The sequence below is a fragment of the Rhinoderma darwinii genome, chromosome 6 (genome assembly GCF_050947455.1).
Source record: "Rhinoderma darwinii isolate aRhiDar2 chromosome 6, aRhiDar2.hap1, whole genome shotgun sequence".
Lineage (NCBI taxonomy): Eukaryota > Metazoa > Chordata > Amphibia > Anura > Rhinodermatidae > Rhinoderma > Rhinoderma darwinii.
The window spans coordinates 62,903,584-62,928,189 of record NC_134692.1 but is presented as its reverse complement, the minus strand read 5'-3'; the positions used below and the strand labels follow the sequence as shown (position 1 = coordinate 62,928,189).

At 41.8% G+C, this 24,606-nt stretch overlaps 1 protein-coding gene across 1 annotated transcript in view; it reads left to right on the top strand.

The window, feature by feature from the left end:
- The window catches only part of PLEKHM3 (pleckstrin homology domain containing M3), a 243,650-nt gene that overhangs the window by 155,778 nt on the left and 63,266 nt on the right, over positions 1-24,606 (top strand). The window contains exon 6 of the mRNA XM_075829885.1: positions 3,387-3,450. Within this exon, the coding sequence (XP_075686000.1) occupies positions 3,387-3,450 (64 nt within the window). The remainder of the gene's footprint in view (positions 1-3,386; positions 3,451-24,606) is intronic.

Genomic DNA, 24,606 nt, shown 5'->3' with positions numbered 1-24,606 from the left:
ATATACAGTTGAATCCCATAGTGGATGGAGCAGGCTCAGCCCGTGACCTTTATTGGACTTAAAGGGGTTTTCCCACAATGGACATTTATGACATATCCACAGGATACGTCATAAATGTCAGACAGATGCGGGTCCCACCTCTGGGACCCGCACCTATCTCTAGAACGGGGCCCCCTAAACGCCGTTCTAGCTTTGTCCGCTATCACAGACTCCCGGTCACTTCCTGACTTTATGGTCGGGAGTTACGAAAACAGCGTAGCCCGCTGTGCTACGCTGTTTCTGTAACTCCCATAATAGTGAATGGCAGTTACGAAAGCAGCGTTGCATGCGCGTTTCGCTATTTCCATAACAACCATTCAGTTCGTGGGGGCTTACGAAAACAGCGTAGCTCAGCGAGCTGCGCTGTTTTCACCTTCATGGTCGGAAATCAGCCGACACACAAAGAGGTAGAACGGGGTTTAGGGGCCCTGCTCTAGAGATAGGTGCGGGTCCCAGAGGTGGGACCCGCATCTATCTGACATTTATGACCTATCCTGTGGATAGGTCATAAATGTCCCTCGTGGGAAAACACCTTTAATTGTTTTTCATAGTTTGCGTGTTTATTCATCTAAAATTTTAATAGGTTTTTTTCTCTCAGAAAATATGTACAGTACATTATCTTTATAGCTCTGCATGTATCTGTACACCCTTCTGGGCTCCAGATAGTGACTAAAGGATGTTTGTTAGGCTCCTGCATTTTTAGATTTAGCAGCCAAAGGCCCCCAAGTGATTTCTTTAGCCTGGAGGCCTGCTGAATAGACATAGGTTTAAAACATAACAGTTTGAACATACAGCACATGATTTTTTTCTTACTGCTTCAGTCTCTTACACTGTGGACTGACCGACCGCAACGTTTACATTCGACTATGGACCAACTACATTGTTTACACTGAAATGTGGACCAATGAATTTCAACGTTTAGACTAGATTGTGGACGCTTTCTTTATTTGACATGTAATAATGCTGTTGTTTTTAATTTAGCGTCCAAAAAATATATTTCGGCTTCTACGTGTTTATATGAAGGAGTCAAAGGTGCCCAAGTAATTATTATTTTTTTTTAAGCCTGGGGTCCTGCCTTTGAATGCACTACTTAATGTTTTTGTATAAATAATCAGGTTATTTATTCCAGACGTGTGAGAAAGAACTGGGCCACTATTCTGAATGGTAGTTGAGCAGTAACCACAGCTTGGGGCAAGTAATCTGTTCACAAAATAAGATTATACTTTGTAAAATACAGTTAAATCAAATCAATGGTACGCAGATGTAGCAGTGCCTTAAATTGAGGAGATAGTATGTATGTAAGGGTCTGGCAGGCCTGCCTCAAGAACATATTTACTGTAATGTGGAGATATTGATCTCACAAAGACTTTGATTAATGCTTGAAACATCCTCTGTCTGCTTAGTATGTCAAAATGTAATAGAGCAAAAGGGCCATATGTTTATAATACAACTATGGCACAAAACTGGAAAACAAATTATTCTTTTTGTTGGAGGAATATAATCCCATGTTATTCTTTTCTATTTGCTTCTCTCGTTTTTTTGGAATTATTTCCCAAAGTCATTCATTCAAACCATTAGCGATCTATAATGAATCATACTGATGTCGCAGTAAATTTAGATCAGCATACGTTGCTTAACATGTCATTTCTTGTCCACACTACATGGTGAATAGAATGTGGGCACCACTTCTATTTACCAGATTTAGGCTACAGCCACACTCATTGCTAATAGGTTCATAAAATTAAACAGTAAGGGCTCATGCACACAACCATGTTTTTCTTCAGTGTGTTCAGAGTACTATCCACATTTTTGGCGGATAGCACACGGACCTATTCATTTCAATGGGGCCATGCACACATCAGTGTTTTTTGCGGATCCTTTGTTCTGTCCGCTGTTTTTGCGGCCCATTCCGCCATTTAATGCCTCATGCACACGACCGTGTGCGTCGGCCGAGACCCGTCAGTGATCCAAGGAAAGATAGGACATGGATCGGAGAATCTGGTCAGTTTTCACGGAGCCGATTCACCTGCTAAAGTGAATGGGTCCGTGAAGACTATCGGGTGTCACTCAGATCCCGTCAAAAATGGCCCGAGTGCACATCGGTCGTATGCAAGTGGCATTAGTCTATGGATCCACAAAAATAATGGACCGCACGCAGAAGCTATCCATTTTGCGGATATTTTGCTGGGAAACGCCTGGGAAATTTGTTCACGTGACCTTCGTATGGGTGCGGACCGCAAAATACAGATGACACACCGTAATATACGGACATGCAAAACGGCTGCAGAAGCAAATCGGAGGCAATACAGACCAAACATGGGCACTAAAATCCATAGTCTGCGGCCCGAGTTGTGTGCATGAGCCTTCATTCATATTTCTTTCTGCTTTACTAAAACTACCTTGGTGCACTGTAAGAGCAGAAATTGTAAAGTAAAAATGTCCAATAGCAAGAACAGATGAGTCGTGAAGGTCACAAAATGTCAGCCCAAGAGCTGTTTGTTGGAAACCTTCATACACAGCGAGGTGTCGGTTTGAGTGGAGTAAAGCACACCCCACGTTGCACTCTAGAACAGTAGAAAAGCATTCTTTGTCGAGACTGATGACACTTCACTATTTGACAGTGTGTCGGATAAACCTGCGTTTGGTGTAAGCCAAGTGAAGGAGAATCTTGGCTCCTCAGCAAACATTGATATTCTATAGAGTTGTTTGCTGACAACGTTGTGACAACCGTTTGGGTGATCCTTTTCTGTTTCAGCATGACAATGTCCCTATGCACAAATCTCCATAAAAATATGGTTTTGACGGTATCAGCGCTATACTTTGGTTCCTTTTTCTACGTGCCTCACCTCCTATTATAGCGGTTCCCTTGCTTAGTGGACCGGCTTCTGAACCTAGCTGCAGCTTCATCTCATCCATAATTTCTGTCTTCACCAGTGTTGTGCCTGTCGTTGCACAACTGGAATAGGTGAGCAGTTCTCACTTCATGTGTCTTGCTGTTCTTTTATATTTTGTGACCCGCACCATGTGGCGCCGTATTTTTTGCCCTTTCTTTTAGATCATAAATATATTGTTTGGAATAATTGAAATGGACTGATCTGCACAGAGCCTTGACCTCCAACACAATGAAGAAATAGACTCGGGCCTTATCAACTGACTTCAGTGCCCCTCCTCACAAATACTCTTATGGCTAAATAGATGTAAATCAATGCACATGTTCCAAAATCTAGTGGGAATACCTTACCAGAACTGTACCAGAAAGGGGAGAGCCTGTCTCTTTTAATGGCTGTGATTTTGGAATACAAACACCACTTATTGATTTTCACCTAATTTCTTTCTATATTTTCCAGAATTTTCCCCCGGGAATATCTTTTTCAACAAATCCACCTATACTCCCTCGCAGACCTGCAACAGGTACTTTTTATTCATTTTTATTATTTGCAAGAGATCATAAGTAATTGAAAACTGGAACTGTTTCCTCCTACCCATTGAAGAGCAGAGTAAGGGTTTGTGCACACGATAACTGCAATTCCGTCTGAAGTTACGGAGCTGTTTTCAGGAGAGAACGGCTCATGATTTTCAGACGTAAATGCATGTACTGGCGTTTTTCGCGGCGTCTTTTACAGACGTAATTTGGAGCTGTTCTTCATTGGAGTCAATGAAAAACGGCTCCAATTACGTCCCAAGAAGTGTCCTGCACTTCTTTTGACGAGGCTGTAATTTTACGTGCCTTCTTTTCACCGCGACGCGTAAAATGACAGGTCGTCGGCACAGTACATCGTAAAGCCCATTGAAAGTAATGGGCAGATATTTGCCGACGTTTTGGAGCCGGTTTTTCAGACGTAATTCGAGGTGTAAAACGCCTCCATTACGTCTGAAAATAGGTCGTGTGAACCCAGCCTTGAAGGGAATCTATCACCAAAACTGCCCCTTAAATGACAGTAATCCGTAAATAGCTTAAAGGACGCTGATTCCGAATCTGCAATTATTATCTTTCCACTCGCTTGTATTCCCCCGCTGTCAGCCTGCAAATGGTTTGTACGCTGCATGCGGAGTTCGAGTCGTCATCTCCATTATATCGCCGAGCTAAGGTGTCTTCTCTATGCATCGGCATGTAGCGCACGGCCCGTTTGCGGGCTTGCAGCGAGGGGGAATGCAAGTGAGTAGAAAACTAAAAATAGATATAAATTGCAGATTCAAAATAGTTTTTTGGACATAAAATATTAGAATGTGTGTACACCAGCCACGGGAAGGCGTAAGTAAGTGTCTAACATGCCTAGCAAGTTGCGCCAAATGCATCATTCCAAGTGCCCCATCTTGATAAATTTGGCAAAATTTGTACCTTCTTTGCTTACTCCTAAATGCCTGCATCTTATGGGCATACGTGTCTCTCCCAGTGCAGTGTTTGTAATGTGCCGTTTGCTACAAACACTGAGACGGACATAGTGTTGCTTTTTTGCCACTTTTATCATCAGAATATTGCCAGAAAAACATGATAAATGAGTCTGGGGAGTGCAACTCTGAAGCCTCACCCTCTTTTTCCTACACACAGACGTTTCGGAAAGAGTTATACGGTCTTTATAAATATGTTGTTTTGCGCGAATGTCTTATTTTTCATTGTATTTACAGTAGGCTAGAAAGCTTGTGTAAATACATAGATAAATCTGCCCCAATGTATATATACATAGATTTATCAATGATTTGTGCCAATTACTCTACTCTGCAGTTTACACCGTCCCTGTCACTTTTGAAATCTGCCATTCAAAGTGGGTATCATCAATCAGTATATGCATTAGGGACAGTTATTATTTGTGACCTTTTGAAAATGTAGCAAAATTTGGCACGGCTACTCTACCCTCTATATGGCGGCATATAAACAACAAGCCTGCTCCACATCGCAGATAAGGTAACACAACAGGGAAGTTTTGAAATTAGGCAACCTTCCTAGCAACACATTTGAGGACATATTGGAGAGTATTATTCATTATAAAGGTGAACTAAAATGATGACCAACCTTAACACAATGCAACACTATTACCGGGGTCATAGTCTGTAGCAGTCAGAAGTAAATGGGGTGGGCATTGAGGAAACCATGGACCAATAGGATGCCTGAAACGCCGGTATATGCCAGAAGTGCAGCGGAACCTGAAAATGTGCACTGAGCCACACAGACCAGAGCAGATGAGGGATCTCCTCCACTCGTTTTGGAACGGGGTTAGGGATGCATGTTTTTATTAGGCACTATTGGGGCTGTATGGGGATATTATACTCTGTGGGGACAGCTATGGGGGCATTATCATGCGTGGGGGCATTCTACTGCGTGGAGGACAGCTATGGGGGCATTATACTGTGTGAGGGGCAGTGTCAGGGGGTACATTTTATACAGTAGTATACAGCAGGCTCAGGGGATCCATATTAAATAAATGGCGTGGCATGCAAAAAGGGGTGTAGTCTGAAATCTTTTATTAATCGTAATTGAGGTTACATGTTAAATTGATCGTAATTTTTATTTAGGTCATAATTGCCCAGCTCTACTACAGGGGGAGAGGGCTCCCTCTGTCATCTTATCAATGCTCCACAACACAATCACAGGGCACCTATAGGTTGACATGGCAACTGGGGACCTAACAAATACCCCAAGGGCTGCCATGGGTGTAAGCCGATTTGGCACGTCCTAATAGATTATCTGTCAGTTTCACACTGACTGTAAATACTGCTTTAGTATACCGAGTATACCAATGCATTATATAAGCGATCAGAAGATTGCATTTTAAAGTCCCCTACAGGGACTTAAAAAAAATTGTTAATTAAAGATTAATAAAGTTCATTAGGAAAAAACATTTTTTTACATTACAAAAAAGTAAAAAGGCGGGACTGTTTTTTTAAAACATTTCCCCACAAAAAAACATGAAAGTTAATAAATAAATTATATGTACCCCAAAATGGTTCTATTTAGAAATGTGACTCGTTCCGCAATAAACAAGCCCACATACAGCTACATTGATGAAAAAATAAAATTTTATGGCTCTCACAATGCGGCATAAAAACTATTTTTTTTTCCTATTATTTTCAAAATGAGTAAAATATAAAAAAAACTATACATATTTGGTATCACCGTAATCCATAGAATAAAGGTAATGCATTATTTATGCAGCACGGTAATCGGCGTAAATGAAAAATTCAAAAAACAATAACGGAATTGCAGTTTTTTTTTTCTTTAAATCCCCCACCTCAAGAACACTTAAGTTATTTAATAAGTTATATGTACCCCAAAATGGTGCCATTTAAAAATACAACTAATCCCACAAAAAGAAAGTCCTTATACAGCTCCGTTAATGGTAAAAAAAAAAGTTATAGCTCAGATTGTGGCGACAGTATTTTTAATTATTTTTCCTTTCCCCGGTTTGCACTCTCCTTCTGCTCATCTCATTGTGGATTTTGACATGAATTATTCAGTCTGCTATAGTAGAGATTTGGATTTGGTTTCCACGAGCTGCGGCCTACAGACAATTTTTCATATGTTCCTCACAGCGTGGCATGAGGTTTTTAAGCCTTTGCCAAGTTAAATAAATAGAAGCCACTTTCTTTTGGTCAGTACTGTGTTTATATGTATTTTTATTTTTTTTCATATACTGAAATATCTATTCCAGGCATGTTAGTGGAATGAGAGTGCATTTGTCATAGGTAAATTGAAAAGAAAAAAACTATTTTATACTCCATGATGTCTTGCTTTGCTTTCCTTTTCCCAAAAACAATAGGCCTCATTTATTAAAATTAACAGAAAAGCTGGCCTTTACATAGCAACTCACGGAGCAACTTTCATTTTTGCAGGACAGTTTAAGAAATAAAACAGAGCTCTGATTGGTTGCGATGGGCAACCAGGACAATTTTTCTCTTTTCCAGTTTTTATAAACGAGTCATAGTACTGCTTTGAATTCAAAGTCCATCTTAAAGGGGATGTCCACTTTTGAAGAACTATCGAGCAATACTAATTCATTATTTCTGAAAGTGTTTTTTAAATATACTTAACGTTTCAAAGTTGCAGATATCTTCTAATTCCGTCTAGTGTCACGTGACTCCGCCACCACCGATAATTTTCTCTTCCGCTGACGTCTCGTTCGGTCTTCTTCAATCTTGACTTCCGGACGAGCTCCTCTTCCGGTCTTCTTGCTTCTTCTCTTTCCCTTGCGCGTGCGCGTTCCAACCTAGTTATATTTTTCATGTCTGCGTAATACCCTACAATATTTAGCACATGCGCATTTAAAGCAATTTAATTGCGCATGCGCATTAACGGCAAGTTCATTGCGCCTGTGCTTTTAAATACTATTAATTGCGCCGACGCAAAATAAAATATTATTTTAGCTATTTTGATTCCGCTTGTCTTCGGCCATACACCCGGGTTCGAGGCATGCTATTGGTTCAAAGCCTTCTCAATGCCCGCCCCCTTCTTTCTTTGATTTACGTCTCAATGCGAGCACTATTTTATTTTCGTTCATGTTATCAACAATAGAGTCAAATCTGAGGCCGCTAAAGCTTGGCTGAAACTGGGTCAGGCCCCATGCACACTTCAGTTTTTTCCTTCAGGTTGCTATCCGTTTTTGAACGCATTCATTTCAATGGGGCCATGCACACTACAGTTTTTTTGACGGTCCGTTGCTCCGTTCCGATCCAAAGTAGAGCATGTCCTACTTTGGTCCGGGATTCCGTGACCGTGAGGCCCATGCAAGTCAATGGGGCCGTCAAAAAAACTGAAGGCACACGGAAGGCATCTGTGTGCCGTCCGTGTGTGACGGAGCCGCTGCCTAGCAACCCCCGGGCGGGCAGAACAACATTAGAAAAATATTACACTAATCCGCAGCCACTTGTCTAAATCAATAACTGATAGAGAAAAGAGGCTGCTGATTAAAAATAAAATAAAAAGCATTTCATACGTACCCGGTCATTGTCTTGGTGACGAGTCCCTCTTCTTCCTCCAGTCCGACCTTCTTTTGTGACGCGGCAGCCTGTGATTGGCTGCAGAGGCCGCTGCTGCCTGTGATTGGCTGCAGAGGCGGTCACGTGGATGAAGCGTCATCCCCGGAGGCCGGCCTTCTGACGTCATCCTGACGTGTGTGACCGCCACTACAGCCGGTGATTGGCTGCAGCGGCGACATGGATTGAACGTCATCGCTGGAGGCCGGACAGGAGGAATGTAAGTATGAACTTATTATTATTATTTTTTTATTACATTCAAATTTTATTTTCCGCACGCCGAGCATGGTACTGTCCAGGGTGCTGAAAGAGTTACCACCGATCAGTGCAGCCCATTAACTCTTTCAGCACCCTGGACAGTACCATGCTCAGCGCACGGAAACACGGAAATCACACGGCCGCTAAAACGGGTTCACGGACCTGTCAAAAGCGGCCGTGAAAACGGTGATGTAAGTGTGCACGAGGCCTCATGCAACAGAACAATGATCCCAAGCACACTGAGGGATAACATGAACGAAAATAAAATAGGGCTGGTATTGAGGCGTAATCTAAGATAGAACGGGGTGGGTATTGAGGAGGCTTTAGACCAATAGGATGCTTCGAACACGGGTGTATGGCAGAAGTGAAGCTGAATCTAAAAGGCTCAAACAATATTTTTTTTTGCACCGGCGCAATTAATTGTATTTAAATCCGCAGGTGCAATGAACAAACTTTTAATGAGCACGTGCAATGAAATTGCTTTCATTGCGCATGCGCAAAATATTGTAAACAACCATCAGGATATAAACAATGCAGCGTAAAGCGGATTTAAATATATAAACTTGTGAAAATAATAGTCAGGGGACAATAATATAACAAGACAGAAGCATTGCAGCGATTTAAAGAAAAAGCTGTGAAAAACCCCTTTTAATTACATTGTGTTTCCCTATCCTCTGTATTACACTATAATTAGATATAATTATTGCATTAGTGATGTCAAATTGTTTATTAATACTGCTCAAACCAGCCATTATTAAAACCGTAGTGGTTCTCACTTCCACTTTCATAACTGGAAACTCTCCAAATAATTAGGTGAGGCATTTACCTAAAGAGCAAAAAGCCAATAGCTAGGTAGCACTACTACGATTACTCACTGCACATAGACTGTATGAACAAAAGTATTGGGACACACCTCTTAATCATTGACTTCAGGTGTTTCATTCAGTCCCATTGCCACAGGTGTATAAAATCCAGCACTACCCATGCCGTCTGCCTTTACAAACATTTGTGAAAGAATGGGTCATTCTAAAGAGATCACTGAATTCCAGCGTTGGACTGTAACAGGATGTCACTGTTGTAACATGTCAGTCCGTGAAATTTCCTCCCTCTTAGATATTCCACGATCAACTATGAGCGATATTATTATAAAGTGGAAGCAATTAGGAACCACAACAACTCACATAAAGTTACAGAACAGGTTCGCTGAGTGCTGAGGCGCATAGTGCATAAAAGTCGCCAACGCTCTGCTCACTCAACAACTGCAGAGTTCCAAACCTCCTCTGGCATTAACATTCACACTAAAACAGTTCGGCTGGAGCTTCATGGCATTGATTTCCATGGTCGAGCCGCTGCATGCAAGCCTTACATTACCAAGCACAATACCAAGCGACGGATGGAGTGGTGTAAAGCTCAAAGCGACAGGACTCTGGAGTAGTGGAAACATGTTCTGTGGAGTGAGTAATCACGCTTCTCTGGCAAACTGATAGACGAGTCTGGGTTTGGCGAACTCCAGGAGAACGTTAGCTGCCTGACTGCATTGTCCCAGCTGTAAAGTTGGGTGGAGGAGGCATAATGCTATGGGGTTGTTTTTCAGTTTAGACCCCTTAGTTCAAGTGAAGGGAAATCTTAATGCTTCAGCATACCAAGACATTTTGGACAATTCTATCCTTCCAACTTGGTGGGAACAGTTTGGGGTTCGGTCCTTTTCTGTTCCGGCATTCCCCAGTGCACAAAGTAAGGTCTATAAAGGCATGGTTGGGTGAGTTTGATGTGGAAGAACTTGACTGGTCGGCACAGAGTCCTGACCTCAACCTTATGGAACACCTTTGGAATGAACTAGAACAGAGATTGTGAGCCAGGCCCCCTCGTCCAGCATCAGTGTCAGACCTCACAAATGCTTTTCTGGATAAATGGGCAAAAATTCCCACAGACACTCTCCAGAATCTTGTAGAGAGACTGAAGAGTGGAAGCTGATTTAATTGCAAAGGGGAGAACAACTCCTTATTAATGCCTATGGATTTAGAATGGGATGTCCTAAAACCCACTGTTAGGCATCATGCACACGACCGTATTTTTTCCCACCCGTAAATACTGGCGTAAATACGGGTCCGGTGTCACACGTATTCCACCCGTTTTGCACCAGTATTTACGAACCCGTGCCTGTAAATATGGGTCCGGTGTCACCCGTATTCCACCCGTATTTACGGGCACGTTTTTGGCGGCAAAATAGCACTGCACTAATCGGCAGCCCCTTCTCTCTATCAGTGCAGGATAGAGAGAAGGGACAGCCTTTTCTGTAATAAAAGTTAAAGAAATTCATACTTACCCGGCCGTTGTCTTGGTGACGCGTCCCTCTCTTCACATCCAGCCCGACATCCCTGGATGACGCGGCAGTCCATGTGACCGCTGCAGCCTGTGATTGGATGCAGCGGTCACATGGCCTGAAACGTCATCCAGGACGTTGGGCCGGATGTCGAGAGGGACGCGTCACCAAGGCAACGGGCGGGAGACCGGACTGGAGGAAGCAGGAAGTTGTCAGTAAGTATGAAAGTCTTTTATTTTTATTTTTTACAGGTTTATACTGATCGGTAGTCACTGTCCAGGGTGCTGAAAGAGTTACTGCCGATCAGTTAACTCTTTCAGCTCCCTGGACAGTGACTATTTACTGACGTCGCTTAGCAACGCTGCCGTAATGACGGGTGCACACATGTAGCCACCCGTCATTACGAGAGCTCCATAGACTTCTATGGACTGTCCGTGCCGTTACTACGGCCTGAAATAGGACATGTTCTATCTTTTTCAACGGCACGGGCACCTTCCCGTGAGAAAACGGGAAGGCACCCGTCGCCAATAGAAGTCTCTGAGCTCGTTATTACGGGTCGTAATTACGACCCGTAATAACGGGAGTTTTTACGGTCGTGTGCATGAGGCCTAACTCAGTACTTTTGTCCATATCGTGTATATAGATTTTATTTCTCCTTTTGAGACAGATAAAAAAAATTATTCATTGGAGATTTTCACTTTGGAAAAAAAAAAGAACCAGCACCGGAGCAGTAATCTGTAGTTTCTATTTAACTTTAGTTAATTGCACCCTTACCCTCTCAAGGACACAGTCTATTTTGGCCTTCAGGATGTGGAGATTTTTTTCCTTTTTCTATTGTCACATTCCAAGAGCCATAGCTTTTTTTATTTTTCCGTCAACGGAGCTGCATGGGGGCATGTTTTTTTGTGGGACGAGTTGTATTTTTTAATAGTTCCATTTTGTGGTACATATATTGTATTATATAACTTTTATAATTTTTGGGGGGGGTTTGAAAAAATCCCAGCAATTCTGCCATTGTTTTTGGGGTTTTGTTTTAACTGCGATCTCCATGCGGTATAAATGGCTTGTTAACTTTTTTTTGTGAGTCCATACGATTACATCAATACCACATTTTTAGAGTTTCTTAAGTTTTACTACTTTTACACGACGTAAACACTGTTGTTAGCAAACGTTGTTGACCCGCTCCGAGAGCCATAACTTTTTTCATTTTCTGTTGACGCCATGCATATTAATGCTGGCCATACATTAGGTATTTCAGACAGACGTTTTCTAAACAGGCACGTGGTTGGTTTGTAAAGGTTGCCATTTTGGACGTTAAATTAAAAAAAATCCATATCTGCCTTGTTCTGTGGTCTGATCTGGGCTTCTATTCATAGGATCTGTCATTTGGCATGAACGACGTTACAGATTGCACCCAACAACGACCGAAAAAAATCCAAAGTTTCATCAAACTTTTGATATGTCATCTATTGAGAAGGACAAGGCTATATCTTGACTGTGTAAGAACAGCAGAGCACACTGCATATATTCTCTATACTAGTTTCCAATCGGCAAAAAGATATGCCCGTTATTATGCTTGGGTAAAATGAAAAAAGTGAAAGCAAAGCTTCACATATACATTGCAAGCCTACGTCTGGGTTTCCGTCACATTTGACGGATAGAATTATAAGTCAGTGGGGTCGTTCACTCATTGTTTGGATCTGTCGAATAACTCAAAGTCAGGACCCTACCTGTGAACATATCTTATACTACAATCTGTTTTTTGCAAAGCTTTTCTGACTCCTAGATGCTGTATATACAACTGAATTTGTGGTTCTTAATATTAAACTTTTAGAGTTATCTCAAATAATCTTTAAATATTAATAACAAAATACCCAGGAGATAAAGCTTCAATCATTTTGACCTGGGAAAATTAAGCCAACCAGAGAATAACATTCAGAATTTCCAATACGTTACTTCTAAAGTCAGCTTGAACTTTCATTGTAGACCCAAACAGGCAGATCGTGAGTATCTTTTCTGCACTGGTAAAATTCATAAAGCTGTTTTAAACTGTTAGCATTGTGCAGTGGAAATCTTGGACAATAGAACTGCAGATGTGGACACTTTGTGTAGCATAGTTGCCCTTTAACCAATAAAGCTGTTTATCAACAGGTGATGCTGTTTCGCGGCTCTTGTACTTCACTCGCTGATTAGAAGTTCCCAGCAGGACTCTAGTTTCCCAGCGAGACAGCTTGGCCCTGCAAAAATGGGACAGCGGCACTGCGCTCACACACGCTGCATCAGAGACTTGACCTAAGTTCAGAGAGGAGGCCAAGCCAAAGATGCTTTGGCAGTGTACTCTACCAGCCCCCAATTCTACCTCCCATTCCTTATTCTCTATTGTTCACCGCCCTTAGCAGGCATGATAACTAATTAGACGCTTTCAGATTTAACAAGCAGAAAGACAAAGCGTGACAGCTCCTATATACTGCCCGCCAGTGATGATTGTATTACACTCACCAAGCCATTTCTGGCTTCACAATTCTCTCTGCGTAATGGGCTGTGATGTAGCATTGAAGCTAGCATTAAATCAGCACTAAACCATGGTTAGCTGCTTGATCCCTGGCAATGTTGCAAACTTAATTAATTAGATAGGAGATAAAATTGACATTAAATATATATTAACAACTTCTTTTCATACTAGTGTGGTCAACAGTATAATTTGTCCAACAAAGAAAAACACTTTCTAAGTATTTATTTCTTATTTTGGTTGTGGCCTACTGTATGACCAGATGCCAATAATGGCATGATAAATCTTCTCAATTGCGACTTAAGCCGCTTAGAAAACTGCCGTCTTCACATTATCTGGCATTTGCTTTGTATGGTCATAGCACTGAGTAGCTCCATTATATTTCAATATTTGAAGTTTCAGCATATAACAGGATGAAGTGATATGAAATATGGGAATAATGACAATAAGCCTGTTATTAGATGACATTTAGATTAATCTACGGCAAATTGAATATTCAGGTTCTCTTCTTAGTTACAACAATTCATCTTTAACGAATAGTAATACACTGCAGCAATGACTACCGCAAAATACTAAAACAAAGCTATAAATTTTCATATATGTAATAATTTGTAAAAGTGCTAATAATAATGGCAGGTAACGTATCTGTCAACAATACATTAACCCGTTAGTGACCGCCCCATAGTGTTTTTACGGCGGCCACTAACGGGCTTTATTCCGATGCAATAGCCTTTTTACGGCGCTGCATCGGAATAAATAATCACCACCGAGAGCAGTTAAATCTCCCTGCTCTCAGCTACCGGAGGTAGCTGAGGGCTGGGAGCATCCCTGCTCTAACGGGCGAGATCGATATCAGTATCGATCTCACCCGTTTAACCCCTCAGGTGCGGCGCTCAATAGCGAGCGCCGCATCTGAGTAGTTTTGGAGAGACGGAGGGAGCTCCCTCTCATCCCACCGGCACCCAGCGATAAGATCGCCGGGTGCCAGTGTCTTCTATGGCAGCCGGGAGGCCTAATAAAGGCCACCAGGTCTGCCTGTAGTGTATACCTGCTAGGTCATGCCAGTGGCATGGCCTAGCAGATGCCTGTCCGTTTTACACGAACAGGCATACAGAAGTATTGCAGTGTATTATAAATGCGATCGTAGGATCGCATAGTGAAGTCCCCTAGTGGGACTAGTAAAAAAGTTAAAAAAAGTTTAATAAAAAGTGAAAAAAAAATAAAATGAAAAATCCACTTTTTTCCCTTACAAACTGCTTCATTATTATTAAAAAAAAAAAAAAAATAAAGATAAAAAGTTACACCTTTGTTTTTTTTGTTATCTCCAAAAACACCTGAAAATAGGTACCCAAAGAATTGAGGAGTATTTTTATTTAAAGTGTACCGGTCACCACTCCTGACATGTCTGTTTTATTAAATACTTGCATTCCTAATGAAATAACAATTCTGGATCATATTTTCTTTTAACTCTACATTGTGCATTTCTTTTCTTACTCCTGCTAGACATTTAAGAATAAATTGACGACTGGGTGTTAACAGTTAAGGGTGTTTCCCTACATAGTTTCACACTGTCCAATCAGTGCTGGGTAGGGGCACGCCTCTTTGACAAGGAAAATGGTAACACCCAGTTATTCAATTATTCATTAATTTGTAGTAGGAATAACAGAGGAATAACACAACGCAAAGTTATCCAAGGGCCTTTTCACATCAGCGTTGGGTTCTGTTTGGGGTTTCCTTTCATACATTCCGTCAGAGGAACAGATGAACGGAAACCATAGCTTCCATTTGAATTACCATTGAATTCAATGGTAATGCTTCCGTTTCAGTTGGTTTCCGTTCTGTAAAGTTTCTGTTTTTTTCACAGAAATGTAGAATGATAAAAGTATACAATAACTACGGTAAATAATGAATGTCGATCTCAATGCATTTTTAGGCACACACTACACTACACTACATTGAGAATCTACAGCAATCTTTGAATAGACATAAAGTTTATATGTCATGTTCAAAGTCCTAAAGTCACTGTCAGTATGAAATGGTCACTCCTCACTCATCAGAGTTATAGATGCTCAAAAATGGCTGAGGCAGATGCCTATATGTATTCTGCAACATATTCGAAAGAAGGGTTTTCCAGAAACAGTGCTTTTTGTCCATGGGCTGTATCTCGTATTGTTGGTCAACCCAATTTAAGCGTAGTATATGATCAGATTTTTCTTTTTTCTCACATGACAGAGTTCCTTTAAGATGCTCTAGTTAGAATTAAACAATGGACACCTCAGACAATTTCTAAATGTGTGAGTTCTAGGGGAGGACCCTCACCAAAGTGATATTATTGCATTGGATTGAGAACCTTCAAGGCAAAGGTAGAGATCCACTCCAGAATAAAAGTGTGTTGATTTCCAGTAGATTTCTGACTCCCAGTCGTCTTAACATACAGAAACACAGTGAAACATGAGATCTCTCTACTTGTGAGTCCAGGAGAAAGGTTGGCATTACATAAAGTATGTGTTCTAACCATCCCTGCTCTAGAAACCCTAAACCACATTGTTTATTGCTCTTATTGGCCTATAGCCCACATTTTAGAAATCTCTGCACTTTCTTCACTTTTGGGTTTACCATAACTACCAGGCTTGCAAATTACTGCTTAGGTTGAGCTTGGCATTGTCTCTGGTGTATTTTTAGAATATCTGGTTTATTCATTGATTTCCAGCAGTAACATTTATTGTAGTTATTATTTTTTTCTGGTTTGTAATGACAGCATTAGTTTTCCTGTGTTTTAAGCTCTTCAAAACGTACTTAACTTTAACCAATGAAGCATAAATTATTATAACTTAGTATTTCCTCAATCAATATAATTACAGTCGAAGGGCCTGTTTACATCAGCGTTAGGTTCCGTTGATGGGTTCTGTCAGACCTTTCTGTCAGGGGAACCCATCAACGGAAAGGCAAACGGAAACCATAGCTTCCATTTGCATTACCATTGATTTCAATTGTAATGCTTCCGTTGCTAATGGTTTCTGTTTGTCTTTGCTCTGTAAGCGTTCCGTTTTTTTGGGCGGAAACAATAGCGCAATCGATTACACTATTGATTCCAGCAAAACAACGGAAACCTTACGGAACGGAGACAAACAGAAGCCATTAGCAACGGAAGCATTACCATTGAAATCAATGGTGATGCAAATGGAAGATATGGTTTCAGTTTGCCTTTCCATTGATGGGTTCCTCCGACGTAAAATCAGACGGAACCCATCAACGGAACCTAACATTGACGTGAACACACCCTTAGGCCTCATTGACCAATGAAGCATAAGTTATTACGGCCATACAGTCTGTTTTGAATGGATTCGTAATAGTGTCCATAGCCTCTTATGGCACCATAGCTTACCTCTGTATGCTTCCGACTATATAAGTTCATACGTGATCCACGAGAAGAAAAAAACCGCTGCATTGGATGCTGCATTATAGAGGTATTTTCCCCTGGAAACATTGCTTCTAGGGAGAATATGTCTGAAGTATGGCATCGTAGAGATTATCATACAGTTGCACAAAGAGTGACCTGGCTTCCTAGTATGGAGCCGCAGAGGCTTCATGTATATGTGCATGAGGCCTAAATAATATATTCATATACTCATGCACATGACCGTATTGGTGTACACGGCCGTGATTTGCGGCTCAGACGGCCGTGGAGTGTCACCCGCGAGCCGCCCGCAAATCGCAGGACGTGCACATGGTCTTGTCCATTAATTTCTTTGAGCCTGGACCGCAAAACATGGCCATAATAAGAAATGTCCGTTATTTTTGCAGTCCAGGCTCCTGGGCCATGCATGGAGCGTGAAAACCACGGTTGTGAGCATGGGCCCATAGAAATGAATGGGCCCGCAATTCACCCGCAGATTTGCTGGTGAATTGCGGCCGCAGAAAGACGTTCATGTGCATGGGGCCATAATATGAAATGCATTTAAATATAACATACTAACACACCGTTATTCAACATGCCTATACTACTTATACAGAGAGCAGGAAAGGTATATCATTCAGGTTTCATCAGAAAATAATGTTTTTTTTTGTGCAAATTATTGCATCTCTGCATATGTTTTCTACTGTGTAGTTCAATTACTTTCATGAATTAGTATGTGCTTGCAGCATTTTACTCCATCTCTTTAGTTATATGGAAGTATTGAAGAATGCCTTGATGACAGCTTGTCTCTCAGATTATCTGTACTTCCCAAGAAGTTGTATACAACCATTTAAGAGTATATCACAAATTATTGTTTCCTCATCGAGATATTGGAACCAGACCTTCCTGGTCAATGCTGCACGTTTTGTAGAAACTGTATGAAAACAATCATATAGAGCACTGGGTCCCTCTGGTTCCTATGTTCAGTGTAAGCATTATTATTATTATCTAGATATTAAATCTAGGGACCGTTCTACAGCAGTAAGGCAGGATTCACACTGCATGTTTACACACTTTCTTGGTGGCTTTTTTTTAGCAGCTTTTATTCCCCCCAAAAAACACTGCAACTAGATATAACTTTACAGTCTAAAGTAAAATATGAGAGAGCCTACATGCACAACAGTTTGGATTGTGGTGTTTTTGTTTAATTTTGTGGACAGTGGTGTTTTTTTTTGTAAAATGCAATATGCTCTAGGTAGGGTGTTTTTTTGTTTTGGTTTTTTAGGCTTCTCTATAGGACTTCAAAAATGCCAGGGAAAACGCATGTACAAATTATGCCCCAAAATATTAAAACCGCCAACAAAAATGGCTGAAAAATAAAGTGTGTTTTAAGGAGGCCTAATACCCATAGGAAATACAGGAACCAGGGAGACAGAGCATGACTTCTGTTAGCCTTTTCATAGTTTCTGCAGAACATGCATCACAGATCCAGGAGGTCCAACTCTTATATCTCTATGAGAAAAAAAAGAATCCTAAAAGCAACGGTGAGTTTACACCAGGGCCAATTCTAGCTTTTCCTGCTGTGAAAGCGAAAACTGAAATGCCGCCCCCCAGATCTTGATTGACATTCTCCTGGCTGTTCTACATCACTATCATCCTCCTCCAACTCTTGCGGATGCGCTGTTGCAGAGTACAACTCTCTGCACGTTGCCTGCCCGTGGAGTATAAGGCAATGGTGCAACCGAGAAAGCTGGAGGAGACTGATAGTGATGTATAACAGCCAGAAAGATGTCAAGCAAGCATGGAAGGGTGGGTTTGGAGTCAGGACTGTGTGACTCTTCAGGATAGCGGCACCGCTCCATGACGTTTAAAGAGTAATTAGCATACAGCTTGCACGGTTTTAAAAAGTTGACTTAATAGATTTTGCTGCATCTGAAAAAAACATACAGGGCAATGTTTGGAAATCTTATCAGGTCATGTATTACCGCATGTTGGCGGTTCAAAGGGGTTAAAAGTACCTGACAGGTTCCCATTAATTAGACAATGAATTGCAACAATTCCATCTACCCTGCAATTTTGTTATTATAAATATACCCTATATAATTACAGCACCAGAACAAAGCGCAGAACATTTATACAGCACCAGAACCAAACTCCGTACATATCTACAGCTCCATAACAGAGCTCAGTACATATATACAGCACCATTACAAATACAGCTCAGTATAGGTTTGTACAGCGCAAAACTACAGCTCTCCGCATGGCCCGAACAATAGTAAGGATATGCTGGGAGTTGCTTCCCATTATCTCACTGCAGATTATATAGTGACTATAGTACTGATTAGAGGCAGAATAAAGATTTACATTGGGTGACTCACAGGTAACGTCTTCTCAGATTGGAGTAGTTCCTTTTCTCCTTTCTTCTCCATCCGGTCCAGACCTTATGGCAACTTCGCCCGGCCATTTCTGCAGTTTGCCGCTCAGAGCTCTTCAGCTTCTCAGTTTTCAAACATTTCCGCACATATAAACGAAGATAAAATTCTCATGGTGCCACACACTATGCCCTCAAGTATAAAAGCACCATACACTGTGTCACACACACAGTGCCCCCTGTAGATAGTGCCTCCCATAGAGCCCCCTGTAGATAGTGCCCCCTGTAGATGGTGCTCCTCATAGAGCCACCATGTAGATACTGCCCTCATAGAGCCCCCAGTAGACAGTGCCCATCATATAGCCAGAGTAGACCGTGCCCTTCATAGAGCCCCCTGTAGATAGTGCCCCACATAAAGCCCATTTAGACAGTACCCCACATACATATAATGCCCACTATAGGGCCTCCTGTAGATAGTGCCCACAAAAAGCCTCTTGTAGATGCTGCTTCCCATAGAGCTCCCTGTAGATAGTGCCCTACATAGATATAGAGCCCCCTGTAGATAAAGCTCCTCTGTAGATAGAGCTCCCTGTAGATAATGGCACTCACACTGGTAACTGAAAAAAAAATTACATACTCACCTGATCCCATTCCCACGCCGTCCTCTAGCAACGCAGGCCTGGTCTCTTCTAAGTCTGCTGGAGCTGACCGCCTTTATATAGCTTTGAATGGCAGGGCAATTGATCCATGTAATTGTATCTGCGTTTTGTAGACGGGGATGTAATTATAGTGGAGGAGGGGGTGGCGGCGGTTGGTTTCAGTGGTGCCGCCGCACCCTCAGAGAGGCAGCAGTCCGCTACCTGTGGCGAGACGCTCACCTCACCTGGTTTACATACTACAATTTGTTCATACAATCACATCAATCACTTCACATGTAAATGAACTGAAGGTATGGTTTTCAATTAATGGTTAATAGTTGAATCCAGTGGCGTAACTACCGCCGTAGCAGCAGTAGCGGCTGCTACGGGGCCCGTGACGCCCGCCGGCACGGGCCCCCACCATGGCCGGAGGCTCCGCTAGCAGCCGCTATGGCTGCTACAGCGAGACGCCACTGAACACTACGGCAAAGCAGGGAGGTATCTCCCCGCTCTGCCATTAACTAGTTCCCGACCGCTGGCTGTATTTTTACGGCCAGCGGTCAGGGTCCTTAAAACCCGAGCCATAGACTTTCTACGGCTCGGGTTTTAACTTGCTGCCCGCGCGATCGGGCAGCTGAATGTCGGGTCTCTGGCTGTCAGTGACTGCTGGGGACGCTGAGGAGAGGATAGAAGCAGCTTTCGCTGCTTCTGTCTTCTCTGATCACTTGTACACAGCGCTGAATGCGCGCTGTGTACAGGAATAGAGACAGCCGCAGCGGCGCTGTCTCTATTCCTCCCGGTGATCATGTGACTGGTCACATGATCGCCGGGTGCCGTTAGTGGCAGGCTGCTGCTGGGTCTTACTAGACCCAGCACAGCCCTATTAGTGACAATCGTCACTATGAGAGGGCTGATTTCCCCTGTAACTGGGGCTGCTGTGCATCTCCAGTTACAGTGGAAAAACATGGTGTAAAAGAAAGAAAAAAAATATATAAAGTTCCCCAAAGGTCTTCTTTGACCTTTGGGGGACAGACCATAGTAATAAAAAAATAATAAAGTAAAGTGCAAAAAATTTTTTAATAATAAATACACATAAAATACCCACCCCAAAAAAAAACGTTCCCCCCTGCCAATCATTGTTGTAACGCTAGTGCTGACCCAATTACCCTAATATAGACATGTAATATATAAAAATTTACGGTAGACAATGACGATCACAAATAAAAGGTCTATTTTAGGGTAAAACTATGTTATTACCCAAAAAAAATAGCTGAAATTTAAAAAAGCTTATTTTTTTACTATTATTTTCAAACTTTATGAATAAAAATTCTAAAATAGCAAAAAAGGTGTTTATAAAAACGATAAAAAATGAAACCTGCATTGTCTACGGAAAAAACGTCGCAAAAATCACGTCGTTAGCCCAACAAATAAAAAAGTTATAGCCATTTAACTAACACGTGCTAAAAATGGCTAAACGGTGTCCGGTGTCTGAAGGCGCAAAATAGAGCAAAAGACATGTATCCCCTCTCCACAGGATCTCCACAGGATAGGGGATCCATGTGTGATCGCTGGCATTGATGGGGAGAACGGGGGACTGAAAGTCCCCTGAAGTTCTCCATTACAAACCTCGGACTTCCGGGGTCTGTGTCGGCAGCTCCGTAGAAATGAATGGAGCGCCGGTCGCGCTTGTGCGCATGCGTGACCAGCGCTCCTTTCATTTTTATTGAGCTGCGCAGACGCCGGAAGTCAGAGGTTTGTCATGGAGAAGTTCAGGGGACTTTCAGTCCCCCGTTCTCCCTATCGCTGCCAGCGATCACTCATGTATCCCCTGTCCTGTGGAGATCCTGTGGAGAGGGGATACATGTATTTTGTAGGACACACTGTAGGTCGCATTCTTTTGGGAGGGGGGACGCTGTATGGCGTTCCCTACAGGGGGGGGGAACGCTGTATGGCGTTCCCTACAGGGGGGGTGGCTGTATGGCGTTCCCTACAGGGGGGGTGGCTGTATGGCGTTCCCCACAGGGGGGGGCTGTATGGCGTTCCCTACAGGGGGGGGCTGTATGGCGTTCCCTACAGGGGGGGCTGTATGGCGTTCCCTACAGGGGGGGCTGTATGGCGTTCCCTACAGGGGGGGCTGTATGACGTTCTCTACAGGGGGGCTGTATGGCGTTATCTACAGGGGGGCTGTATGGCGTTATCTACAGGGGGGCTGTATGGCGTTCTCTACAGGGGGCTGTATGGCGTTATCTACAGGGGGGGCTGTAAAAAAGGCACTATCTACAAGGGGGGGGTTGTGTGACACCCAGGGGAGGGGGGCCCCAGTCAAAAGTTTGCTATGGGGCCCAGTCTTTCCTAGTTACGCCCCTGGTTGAATCTTAACTGAAATCAACCGGTAATAGTAAATATATAGGTTTGAAGATAGATAATAGGGTTTACAAGATTTTACAAGTCTTTCTATACTGGAAACGTGTGGAAATGTTAATGAATGATCACATAATACATACACCTCCCACTAAGTGATTTTATGACTGATTAATACAAAACCAAGAAGATCCTTTTCTCAGCAACGTTGCAAATTTGCTGTTCTGTATGAGCTGCAATAATGCTTCAGACATGATTATACACCTGAAAGATTTTTTTTAACGTTTATTTACATATATAAATGAACAATCAATGGAAAGGTACAATGAGAATATACAATACTGCTCATGAACAACAGTAAAATGAAAAAAATAAAACCGTGAGTAACCATACATTGAAGGATCAAATTAGTATGTCATGTACGTACAGTAGATCATTGTACCCAGTGTACTGGGTGAGGGGGAAAGGGAGGGGGACAGTGAACACCAACGGAACAGTTAGAGGGGTATTCCTGTTTCACTAAATACATTTTATTCTTTGAATAATAAAAGTTACATATTTCCAATATACTTTCTGTATCAATAACTCACAGCTTTCAGGATTTCTTTACATTCCCCTTGGCATAAAGGTTTGTGCCCCAGCTGCTGCAGAACAATGTCACGGTGATCCCCCAAACATGAAAGGAAATCACAGCTGCTTTATGTGGGTAATTCAATTTTGGCCACAGTCTTCTTTCTTAAATGTTAAACAATAATAACACAAGATTATACCTAAAATATTAATAAATAAAATATAAACACAATCTCTACAAACTTAAATCCATGTGTCCCACTCAGCAATGGAGCTACCCCTCATTCTAACAAATGCATTTAACGCATAACACTGCATCAAAATGTCAACTATAAGAAATGTAGCAGACGCATAACTAAAATAAAGCTACAATCAAATGAAACACATGGTGGACAGGGGTATCGCACTGTTGAGGCAGGTCACTGGTCTCAACTTCGGTAAATCCAGGCACTCAGCCCAATTACATACCTGTCACCAGGACTTTAGTGTGGCAAGGGCTTTATGATGCCAATTGTCCTGATAATGTCCTACTGACACACAGGCATGACCCATTATAAGAGAGCTCTGATACACTTTAGGCTCTATTGACATCATGTTTGTGATCTACGTTTAGCATCTACGCCAGGAAAGCTTCCGACGTCCACGTTAAACGTGTCCATAGGGCTCCATTAGCCCAATGGAGGCCAAATAAAGGTTCCTTTTGGCCGCCGTCTGGTTGGTATATGTCGGTACTCCTTTTTTTTAAAAAAATTTAACGTATGGAATAGCGTAGTAGACACTACTCCATACAGTAGTACGCTACTCCATACAGCTAGATCTCACAAGAAAACTTATACCGCGCAGTATGTATTTTTGTTTAAGATGGGAGCCTATGGGGGAAGTATGCCAATGTATGTCATACGTCACAGGCATCCATTAAACGTATGCATAATGAGCTTTTAAATTGCTTTTCATGAAGTATACGTTGAATGGATTCCATAATAGCCTATGAGTGACAAATGGCACTTTGAGGCATACATCACAGTATACGTTTAAACTATACATCGGGAGGTTTTCCCGGCATAGACGTTAAACGTAGGTCAAAGATGTAATATGGATAGAGCTTAACAAGCCATATGTGTGTGTCACAGGTTTTCAGTCTTTGGATATAAATAGCACTGTTTCAACTTACTGCTCATAAGCAGAGATATTGAGAATCGTAAGGATTTGAGAGGCAAAGTATAAAAGAAATGCAGAATGCAAGTCACAGTATATACTTTACTTATATAAAATAAGATAACCCCAGTACCGCCTGTATTATACAGCCGACTTCTCACTCCAATGGCAGGGATAGGAGAGAACTGATCCCGACCGTTTAATCCCTTAGATGCCATGTTCAATGCTGGCCGAGGCATCTATATGGTTAGATAGAGGGAGGGGGCTCACTCTGCAAGCCCATTGCACCTCCAATCACGAGATGTGGTTACGGGATACCGATGGGGTGCTACTATTTCCCCCAGGTCTGCCATCTTAGTACACCTATTAGGCCCTGCCAGAATGATTTCTGTGTATTATATGCATAATCAAACTAAAGCATAGTCTAGTCCCTTAGTGAGACTAAAAACAAAATGTCTAAAAAGTTGAAAAATATAAGAAAATAAAGAAATTAACCCTTTTTTTTTTCCAGGAAAGGGGCTTTGTTATGTCATAAAATGTGAAGGAAAAAAAAAGCATTCAAAAAGTCGTACCACATTGGTACCAATAAAACAGTCAGTTCATCCCGCAAAAAAACAAAAGCCCTTACACAACTCAGTCGACAGAATAAAATGAAAGTTATGGCTCTGAGAGTATGGCAACAAAAAAACAAATGATTTAAAAAATATATATATATATATATATATACTTATTGTTCAAAAGGAGTGAAACATAAAATCGTAATGACCCGCAAAATAATAAGGTTAACATGTTATTTATACCACACGGTGAGCGCCGTAAAAACAAAACCTCAAAAAACTACGGCAAAATTGCTTCTTTTTTTTCTACCATAACCTGCAAAAAAAATAATTATAAAAGTTATACAATACGTTATATGTACCCCCAAACCAATCAGATATGTATCACCTAACCTGTTGTAAATGATTATGAGAAAACCCATTTAATCCTATTGAACATATATGTTAATTTGTAATGACT